At 39.2% G+C, this 11,606-nt stretch overlaps 1 protein-coding gene across 1 annotated transcript in view; it reads right to left on the bottom strand.

Annotated features, from left to right (window-relative positions):
• Positions 1-1,089: 1,089 nt before the first annotated feature.
• LOC128661243 (oocyte zinc finger protein XlCOF6) overlaps positions 1,090-11,606 on the bottom strand; it is a 49,412-nt gene continuing 38,895 nt past the window's right edge. The window contains exons 5-6 of the mRNA XM_053715522.1: positions 5,414-5,686; positions 1,090-4,106 (exon numbers count right to left, since the gene is read on the bottom strand). Coding sequence (XP_053571497.1) covers positions 3,025-4,106; positions 5,414-5,686 — 1,355 coding nt within the window. The 3' untranslated portion in view covers positions 1,090-3,024. The remainder of the gene's footprint in view (positions 4,107-5,413; positions 5,687-11,606) is intronic.

Genomic DNA, 11,606 nt, shown 5'->3' on the forward strand with positions numbered 1-11,606 from the left:
CATTTCTCCACCTGCTACGTGGCGTATCTCAATCCTCCCAGACTTTTCCGATTAGGGAGATTGAGAGCCCCTACTCACAAGTGATTGGCTGCACCCAAGCAGGGGGTGGCGTGCACACTAGCCGAAGTGATGCTCTCCCCTGTCCGCCTGACTTTGGTAAATCTTGCCCTGTATGGCAAACTTGTCATGTTAATAAATATCTAATTTCCCCAATACTAAATAATCAATTTTCTTCAAAATTTGTCAATGCTAAATAAGGCAAATCGGCCAAAGGGGTTATTATTCTACAGGGAAGTTTAACAAACATACTATTAAATCCTGCCATGGGCAGTACTAAATATCAGTATACAGATTTCCCAAAAATCTCTTGTCAATATGGTACAAGTTTAAAACTCTCAATTTACATGACTCATGGAGACACATATAACATTCACTTGCAATTGCATCTTTTTCCCCCTCCCTGCTCAATCCCATTCTAGGATTGATTCTATGTTAGACCATACAGACCTCTAACGCCATATTTCAATAGCTTGAACAGTATCACGTCAGATAGAAACATCCATAAAATAATTATTTCACTTGAATGCCCAACAAGGCATGTCCCCAAAAACCCTTTGTGAAGACCATACATGTTTCATCCATAGAGGAAAACAGGAGAGAAGAGTTATCTTTGGCTGATAATCTCTTATGCTTAGACCATGCCCATAAATGGAAGATTGATTAGACCCGTCTTGGCACTGTACTGTATTGCTGCTTACCATGCAGTATATCATTAAGTGGTGCACTCAAGAAAATAAAAGATGTTTTAGCTTGAGTATAACTAAATGCTAATACTCCAGCTAGGTAGTTATTGTTGGCTGTCCTGTCCCATTAAGCATCCTGGAATACATGCCTCCCCTAATATACACAAAACACTTCTTATATGGGCCAAAATACAGTTTATCAGTTTAGATTTACCTGTGGATTCTGGATTTCCAATGTAACCGTGGGCTGCTTGGAAGCCCTCTATTTTATGTTGAAGTTACATACTTTCCAGTTGCTTGGATATGCTCTAAATAAACTATGTGGCATATAAAAACAAGATGCAAATTAAAATAACTTATCTTCAATTTTTATTAGTGAAACTTTACAGCATTGTCAAATGACATCTAATCAATTCAACATGTGCAATATTAAAGATAACCTGATGCTTATCAAACAAAAAGCAATAGATACATTTCTGTATGTAAACTATATTATGAAAAGAAAACACAATTTAACTTATGATGCCAAAAACATAAATGTGTCCAACGCTTGGCATGGAGAAGACAACTGTGGTACACAAAGGGTTCATTCAATAGGATGTAATGACCAAAAACTAATATGATCCAAAATTATAGTTTATCTTATGTTTGTTTGCTTCTTCTCTGTGGCCGTATCACATCAAATATCCTGTTGTAAAATGAAGCTTCTTCCAGAAACAATACAATATATCATAATAAGGGCAAATTAACTATATGAACTAAATCATTTAAACATCATGATCAAGTCTGTGCATGATTCTACTATTGTGTGTCAGTTTTTACCTGAGTGATTCTTCTCATACGTAACCATGTCTCAAATATTTGATTAATCTCCTGTTGCGAGAAAATCTAGCCAAATACTATGGACACAACAGGTTTCTCGTTTGTCAGTAACTAGATTGTGAAACATTTCCTCGCTCTACTGTATGAAGATTAGTGTCAGGCCCGGCTTTCTGGGCACAGCTCCAGGTGCTCTTTTGAAGAGGCTTAGTGAGGTGGGTGGTATTGGATCCCTTATTTCTCTCCAAGCTTGTTCTTTAATTAACAGAGTGTATAAGGAGAAGTTAGTTATGGTTAGAAGGCTGGCCCTTCTACTGAAATTAGTTATGAAGATGTGTACTTAGGATACCATATCTGAGCCTCCCTGTGAAATTAATGCTATTCTGGATAAAGTTACCTGTGCTAAAGGTAGTTATACTTGTGACATTAGCATATGAAATTACCCTGAGTGTATTTTTGCACCAAGGACCCAGGATGAGGATGAGGATAAAAACCAGTTCTGTGCTTGATGATTCTTTATGGATAAACTGGCACTCCTGCTCCTGAATTGTTTCCTTGATCTTGACGCTGGCTAGTATCCTGATTTATGCGTTTTTGCCTCTCACTTGCCTGTACTGTGCTCTATGGACAGACTATCCAGCTACTCATCTTTAAATTGTTACTTTGGACTTCTCTGCTGGTAACTTCACTAGTGTCTTTGCACATAATGTTTTTTTTCTCATGTGAATCACATGAATACAATATGTAAAACTAGTCCCCCATTCTGTATAAAATGCTTTCTATTGTGTGCGATCTAAATGAATAGCACTGGTGGTGCAGATACTAGTCTGATCATTTATTTGGTGGAGTCTGAACAATAATGTTTAGGTAGAAACTAACCTAATGATGTGGTCTTGGTAGTCTGAGGAGAGGTTTTGCCATTTCTCAACAGAGTTTAGGCAGTGCCAGATGTGAGTATAATAAGGACATGAGAAATATGGGACAACAGAAAAGAAATTTAGATCTGAGATTTACAATAAAATAAACAATAATTAGAAGCACTTACAATGATTAAGGAATCTCATTTTTGTCTAAAGCTTCTACAAAACTTTGCAAATAAACTGTTACTCCCCTGTATAGTTTGGTAGCTGCATATTTGTTTACTGCATTAATTACACACAAATGACTTCAGCCCACTATGAATTCTTCATTGCGTGAGAAGATCCACCATTAGATTCATACAAAGCATTTTTACACTTTGTACATTTGGTTTCCCTCAGTCTTTATACACAAATGAGATTTCTGTTGACTCATCCATGTATAAAATTTCCCACATTCTGTTTAAGTAAATGATTTTCCCTGTGTATAAATACAGCATGTGACGTTTCAAAAAATCCTATTGCATGCTCAGGGCAAAAGCATTCACAGAATGAATTAATCTGATGTGTAAAACCTCCCATACTCCATATAATTAAATGTTTTTTTAACGTGTGTGAATCTGCATGTGAGTATTAAAATGACCTTTTTGTGCAAAGCTTTTCCCACACTGTGTACACGTGTAAGGTTTCTCCCCTGTGTGACTTCTCTGATGATAAACAAGACCAATCTCTTGTGTAAAGCTTTTCCCACAGTCTGGACAACTAAACGGTTTTTCCCCTGTGTGAACCCACATATGAGAATCGAAATGAGTCTTATGAGAAAAGCTTTTCCCACACTCTTTACAACTGAATGGTTTTTCCCCTGTGTGAATTTGCATATGAGTTTTCAATGTACCCTTTCGTGAAAAAACTTTCCCACACACATTGCAAGTAAATGGATTTACAGTTTCATGAAACCGCATATGACATTGCAGTTGATTTTTTTTGGGAAAAATTTCCCCACATTCTACACAGGTGAAAGTCTCTTTGTAAAGCTCCACTTTACTAAGGTCCACAAAATGAACTCTTCTGTGACTTAGAAGACCTGGCTTGTGTGAAAACCGCTTCCCACACTCTGGGCACCAGTATGGTTTCTCACCTGTGTGGATCCTTTCATGAAGTTTAAGATTTTGTTTTATCGTAAAAGCTTTCCCACACTCTGTGCAAGCAAATGGCTTCTCACCTCTGTGGATCCTTTCATGACATCTCAGACTATATTTTTGTGTAAAATCTTTACCGCACTCTTTGCAGGTGTGTTTCTCCCCTGTATGAATCTTTTGGTGTTGGAGGAGAGCTGACCTATGTGCAAAGGTTTTTTTACAATCTGTACATGTCAAAGACTTTTTCTCTGATTCAATAGTTTGTTTAGATTGATGAGCTTCATTTTCGGAACTTTCAGCAAACGTGGAAGGTCTATCCTCTGTGGGAAATATTTCTTCAGATATCGGGTGATCTATTTCCTCTTGTTTGATGTCTACGCATATTATGTGTAGTCCAAGTTCCATCAGTTGATCGTTATCTTGAAATGTCTCCTGGGACATATCTAGAGTTTGGTCATCGTCTTTAGAGCTGTTTTTTGGGGGGCTGTCTGGAGTTAATCTATTATTTTCTGTTTTCTGGTGTGGAGATGTAGTATTCGAGACATTATCTAAAAGAAAAAACAAAGTAGAAAATATCATAGGAATATATAAATTATACACAAGAACATCTTTATAATTTCTGCTCATTTCAAATGTTAAATCGTTTATATTTCTTGGGCTTTCAATGCTATGTATTTGTACATTTTTATAGTTAAATATGAAAGAGGAACGCCTGTATATTTTTTCTATATTGAATCCACATCAACAATCAACATTTGGGGTTAGTGTCCCTTTATGATTCAGATAAAGCAGCAATTTTAAGCAACTAATTTACTCCTATTATCAATTTTTCTTGTTCTCTTGGTATCTTTATTTGAAAAGCAGGAATGTAAGTTTAGGAGCCGGACCATTTTAGGTTCAGCTCCTGGGTAGCGCTTGCTGATTGGTGGATACATTTAACCACCAATCAGCAAGAGCAATCCAGGGTCCTGAACCAAAAATAGGCTGGCTCCTAAGCTTTCATTCCTGCTTTTTCAAATAAAGATAACAAGAGACAAAAGAAAAATTGATAATAGGAGTAAATTAGTAAGTTGCTTAAAATTACTGCTCTATCTGAATCGTAAAAGAAAAAAAATGTGGGTTTAGTGTCCCTTTAATGTACAGTTAGGTGTATTTATGATGGTTGATAATGAGATCTGACTTTTGTCTAATGTTTTTTCCTTGCTCTGTGTATATTAATAGTTATATATTTTATATGATTGTAACGATTTCCTTGGTGTGAATAGCTTCCGTCCAATATGAACTCTTCAATGGGGCAGAGTATCCATCAATAGATTCACACAAAGGTATTTTTTTAAAGTGTTTAGCTACATGTAATGAAAAAAAAATGCAATATATTCTCAGTATTTATTTAGTCCCCTTTCAAGGTAATCTAGCTCTGAAAATTGAGTATTTTCTAATTCATAGAATGTGAAATGCACATGCTGACTTATCAAGGCAAACCCTGCTACATATCCGTCCCGAATTGGCTTTATCAGTTTACAATTGCAAACCAATGTACTTTATAATAATTTAATGAACAAGGCTAGCCTTGTCGTCTGTAGACCAAAGCAGCAGATTGGATCCTCCAAATAAGGCAAATGGCGGAGAAGTTTGGCTATTGAAAAGTGATTGCAGGATTATTTTTTTATTATTCTATTTATATTTTTTGTATAAAAACTTTCCGACACTCTTTGCATGTAAATGGCTTCTCCCCTTTGTGGATCCTTTCATCATCTGTCAGGCTATATGTTTATATAAAAATGCTCCCACACTTTGCGGGTGGGTAGATTCTCCTCTGTATAAAGAGTTTAGTGCTGTATAAGAGATGACTTACCTGTAAAGGTTTTATCACATCCGTTATAGGTAAAAGGCTTTTCGTCTGCTTCAGTTATTTGCTTGGATTGAAGAGTTTCCGGTTTTATAAAAGGTTTTGGACTCACAGAGAACGTGGAAGGTTTATCCTCTGTGGGAACTATTCGGTGAGATATGGGGTGATCTGTTTCTTCCTGTTTGATCTGTATACAGGTTGTGTCCGTCACTTTATCATTGTATTGTATAGTCTGCTGGGACGTGTCTACAGTCTGCTGGTCATCAGATCTCTGTGTATCTGGTATTAAAGGGACACTCAAGTCAAAATTAAACTTTCATGATTCAGATAGAGCAGCAATTTTAAACAACCTTCCAATTTACTTCCATAAACAAAATGTGCTCAGTCTTTTTATATTTACACTTTTTGAGTCACCAACTCCTACTGAGCATGTGCAAGAATTCACAGCATATACGTATATGCATTTGTGATTGGCTGGTGGCTGTCACATGGCATGTGTATGCATTTGTGATTGTCTGATGGCTGTCACATGATACAGGGGGGAGTGGAAATAAACATAACTGAAATTTGTCAGAAAAAAAAAAAAAATCTACTGCTCATTTGAAGTTCAGACTAAGTGCTATTGCATTGTCTTTTTATCATGCTTATAGATGGTCTCTGGGGTGAATGTGCTGTATCAAAGACATTATCTAAAAAATAAAGTAATTAAAACATAAAAAAATCAAATGCTGAAATTATAAAAATTTTCATTACATTTTTTTTAGTGCTGCTTACGTTTAAACCATAATAGTGAAAAATGCAAAAAAAAAAAGCAAATTATTTCTACATTGAAACACCTGTGTGAGCCATTTGCTTGTAAAACAATTTAATTAGTCAATAGATGTTTCCTTGCAATTCAAATTACTTGGGAGTTTATTTTTTCCTTCGTTATAATATGATAAAATAATAAAAGTAAAGTATGTTAAAGAAATGGAATCATTGCCTCCTATCAGCAAATGTTTAACATGAACCATCAACATTAAAGTGACATTGTACTAAGACAAAACTCTAACTGCCGAGCCATTTTCACAACCCCGTGCTTGAGGTGTTTGTAGTTGTTTGGCCCTTGTTGCATTTACACATAAGTTTAATGATTTGTCTGTGTCAGGTACCTACACAAATGACACCACATTTTCAGCATTTTTAGTTTACAAAATTATCATGAGAAAACAGCACCATATTAAATGGAAAAAAATTATACATTTGTTTGTGCGTCATTTTCTGTGGTGTACACAATATATAGCAGCACAGGAGTCATTATAGCCTAAATATTTCAAACACACATTGTATTGTCCCACATTTAGCTCCATGTTTCCAAGTACGTTATTCAAACTGCAGAGTATAAAATGTATGAGAAATTGATTAAGGTTCAGCCCATTAAAGTGGACTGAGTTTTAAGGGAAATCTGATTGTATCACTTTCTGTGAACACACATGCTTCTTTAAAATATCTATGTACACCAAAGGTGAATACTTAGAGATAACAATTAACATTGTATTTCTTATTTCTCCTAACCCCCACTGGTAGTATAATTTCTTCTGCTAGATAGGTTTACACAGCTTTTCTACTTCCAATATTTTAGTATAGAAACTTTCAGTATAAGTAAGGACACCACAGGCAAAATCAGCTATTTCAAATGCGGATATAAAGATAATTTAGCTATTGTAAAAACAAAATTTCCACTGCAGTCTCCTGGATCAGAAGGGGGAATCCCCTCCCAGATGACGAACCTCTGCTTGTTACCTGCACCGCAGCAGAGAGACGCGCTCGTTATCTGCACCGAAGCAGAGAGACGCACTTCTTATCTGCACCGCAGCAGAGAGACGCACTTCTTATCTGCACCGCAGCAGAGAGACGCACTTATCTGCACCGCAGCAGAGAGACGCGCTTCTTATCTGCACCGCAGCAGAGAGACGCGCTAGTTATCTGCACCGCAGCAGAGAGATGCGCTTCTTATCTGCACCGCGGCAAAGAGACGCGCTTGTTATCTGCACCGCGGCAAAGAGACGCGCTTGTTATCTGCACTGTGTTGGTTATGCAAAACTGGGGAATGGATAAAAAAGGGATATTATATCTTTATAAACAATAAAAATTCTGGAGTAGACGGTCCCTTTAAGTAGAAAGGTACATGCAAAAGGATTTTTCTCTCGGATTGAGGAGTTTCCTTTTTTATAAAATGTTCTGAACTTTCAGTAAATGTGGAAGGTTTATCGTCAGTGGGAAATATTTCTTGAGATACTGGGTGATCCTATGTTTGATGTCTACGCATATTATGTGTAGTCAAGTTCCATCTGTTGATCATTCTCTTTAAATGTCTGCTCTGACAAATCTAGAGTTTGGTGATCGTCATATCTCCGATTATATGGGCTGTCTGATATTATTCGGTTTCTGATTTTTTGGGGTGGATGTGTAGAATCCAAGGGTATAAAGTATAAATTATTCTTACCAGATAATTTCATTTCCTTCTGTACAAGGAGAGTCCACAGCTTCATTCCTTACTGTTGGGAAATACTGAACCTGGCCACCAGGAGGAGGCAAAGACACCCCAGCCATAGGCTTAAATACCTCTCCCACTTCCCTCATCCCCCAGTCATTGTGCTGAGGGAACAAGGAACAGTAGGAGAAATATCAGGGTATAAAAAGGTGCCAGAAGAAAATTATAATTTAGGGGGCCGCCCATCGGAGAACTCGTTCTAAAAGGTCCAAGAGGAAGCCACTGCTCTAGTAGAATGAGCCGTAATTCTCTGAGGTCTATGTTCCGCTGTCTCATAGGCTAAACGGAAAGACTCCTCAACCAAAAGGATATCCTTACACTTCCCAGAATATGCCACAAATAGGGAAGAAGCTTGTCTAAAATCCTTAGTAGCTTGAAGATAAAACTTCAAGGCACAAACCACGTCCAAATTATGAAGTAAACGTTCCTTCGAAGAGGAAGGATTAGGACACATAGAAGGGACCACAATCTCTTGATTGATGTTGCGATCTGACACAACTTTAGGGAGAAATCCTAACTTAGTACATAGGACAGCCTTATCCGAATGGAACACGGCGGCAATCTCAGATACTCTGTGCGCCAAAGCAATAGCCAGTAAAAAGAGAACTTTCCAAGACAACAACTTAATATCGATTTCATGCATAGGCTCAAATGGAGCCCTTTGCAAAACATTAAGAACCAAATTCAGACTCCAAGGTGGAGCTGAAGATCTGAGCATAGGTCTGATCCTAATCTGAGCCCTAACAAAAGACTGAACATCTGGAAGCTCAGAGAGCCTCTTGTGCAGTAAAACAGACAAGGCCGAAATCTGTCCTCTCAAGGAACTGGCCGAAAGACCCTTCTCCATCCTGGAGAAACAGCAGAATCCTGGCAACCTTAACTGTATGCCAAGAAAAACCACGCTCTTCACACCAGAATAAGTAGATTCGCCACCCCTTATGATAGATGCGACAAGCAATCTGCTCACAAGCTTGAATAACAGTATCCATAACTCTCTCAGAAAACCATCTCTTGGCTAGGACTAAGCGTTCAATCTCCATGCAGTCAGCCTCAGAGAATATAGATTTTGATGAATAAAAGAACCTTGTTCCAGCAGATCCCTACGACAAGGTAACCTCCATGGAGGAGAAGATGACATCCTCACTAGATCCACGAACCACGTTCTTCGTGGCCACGATGGAGCAATCAGTATTACCGACGCTTGCTCCTGCTTTATGCGGGCCACTACTCGAGGAAGGAGTGGTAAAGGCGGAAAAGGGTAGATTAGATTGAACTTCCAAGGCACCGCTAATGCATCTATTAGCTCCGTCTGAGGATCCCTGGACCTCGACCCATATCTGGGTAGCTTGGTATTGAGACGAGACGCCATGAGATCTATCTCTGGTGTCCCCCACCTGAAGCATATCTCCGCAAACACTTTGAGATGTAGACCATTCCCCCGGATGAAAGGATTGACTGCTGAGAAAGTCCGCTTCCCAGTTGTCCACACCCAGAATGTGGATCATTGACAACGAACAGCTGTGGGCATCTGCCCACTCCAGAATCCGAGATACTTCCCTCATTGCTAGGGAACTTCTCGTTCCCCCTTGATGGCTGATGTAAGCCACCATGTTTATATTGTCTGATTAAAATCTGATAAACTGGGCCGAACCCAGACGATGAGGCCAAGCCTTCAGAGCATTGTAGATTGCTCGAAGTTTCAAAATGTTTATCGCAAGGGAGCGTTCCTCCTGAGACCACAGGCCCTGTGTCTTCTTGGCACCCCAAACAGTTCCCCATCCTGAGAGGCTCAATCTCCCAGAATGATCTGGACAGAGCCACCAAGAGATTGATTCTCTCAACCGGTTGTCCAGGGAAATCTGTTGAGACAGATCTGAATGATTGCCGTTCCACTGCCTCAGCATGCACAGCTGTAGCGGTCTGAGATGGAACCTTGCAAAAGGAATTATGTCCATGCTGGACACCATGAGACCAAAAACCTCCATATACTGAGCCACAGAGGGCCTTAAGGAGGTCCAGAGGGCAAGACATGCCGAAGCTAGTTTGCACCATTTCTGGTCTGTTAAAAATATCCTCATGGATATTGAATTTTTTATAGTGCCCAGGAATTCTACCCTGGTGCTTGGGATTAGAGAACTCTTCTCTAAGTTTATCATCCATCCATGTGATCGAAGAAGAGAGAGAAGATAAACCAAATGGTCTTCTACTAGACAAAAGGATGGCACTTGAACCAGAATGTCGTCTAAGTAGGGAGCTACTCCTATCCCTTGGGTTCTGGCGACAGCCAGGACAGCTCCCAGAACCTTTGTGAAGATTCTTGGGGCCATAGCTAGACCAAACAGAAGTGCAATGAACTGGAAGTGCTGATACAGGAACGCAAACGTTAGGAACTGGAAGCGGTCCCTGTGGATTGGAATGTGAAGGTAGGCTCCTTCAGATCTATAGTGGTCATGAACTGTCCTTCCTGAACTAGAGGAAGAATGGACCATATTGTTTCCATCTTGAAAGAGGGGACATTTAGAAACTTGTTTAAGCACTTTAGGTCCAGAATTTTGGGGAAAGTTGGGACCACAAACAGGTTTGAGTAGTATCCCAAACCTCTTTCTGCGATAGGAACCGGGACAATGAGCCCTAAGGAGGACAGATCCTGCACGCACCCCAGAAAGGCTTCCCTCTTTTCTGGCTTTAAAGACAGGCTTAAGAGGAGAAATCTGCCCTTGGGTGGATGAGATTTGACCTATCTTGTATCCCTGAGCTATGACCTGCAGGACCCACAGATCCTGCACGTCCCTGAACCAAGCGTCTGCCTTTCGTCACAGGATGTTGCCGTTTTCAAAGAATGACTGGGGGATAGGGGAAGAGGGAGAGGTTTTAAATCCTTTGGCTGGGGTGTTTTTGCCTCCTCCTGGTGGCCAGGTTCATTATTTCCAACAGTAAGGAATGAAGCCGTGGACTCCCTTGTATTAAGAAGGAAATATAAAGTTTATTCTATGAATTAGGGATGTTTTACAATAAATTTAAAAAATAAATAGGAGAACTTACAGTGGCTGACCAGCAGATCTTAAGCTTTCTCCATGCTGTTTGTATGTAAATGGTTTATATATTTTCTATACTTTTAAAAATTTTCTCTCTACTGTGTGACTCCACTGATGATAAACAAGACCGATCTCTTGTGTAAAGCTTTTCCCGCACTGTGCACGTGTGTAAGGTCTCTCCCCTTTGTGACTCTTCTCATGATAAACAAGACCAATCTCTTGTGAAAAGCTTTTCCCGAACTGTGCACGTGTGTAAGGTCTCTCCCCTGTGTGACTCCTCTCATAATAAACAAGACCAACCTCTTGTGTAAAGCTTTTCCCGCACTGTGCACGTGTGTGAGGTTTCTCCCCTGTGCAAGTCGTCTGATGTAATATGAAACGAATCCGCTGTGTAAAGCTTTTCCCACACTGTGTACGACTGAATGGCTTTTCCCATTTGAATCCATACATGAGAAGTGAAATTAGACTTTCTATAGTTTTTCAATATTTAAAAGACACTGCAGTTGATTTTTCTGTTGAAAAGTATCGCCACATTCTACACACATGAAAGTCATTTTAATAAATTCCACTTTATGAACTCTGGTGACCTGGCTTTAGTGTAAACCGCTTCTCACACTCTGGGCACCAATTT

The sequence above is a fragment of the Bombina bombina genome, chromosome 5 (assembly GCF_027579735.1).
Source record: "Bombina bombina isolate aBomBom1 chromosome 5, aBomBom1.pri, whole genome shotgun sequence".
Lineage (NCBI taxonomy): Eukaryota > Metazoa > Chordata > Amphibia > Anura > Bombinatoridae > Bombina > Bombina bombina.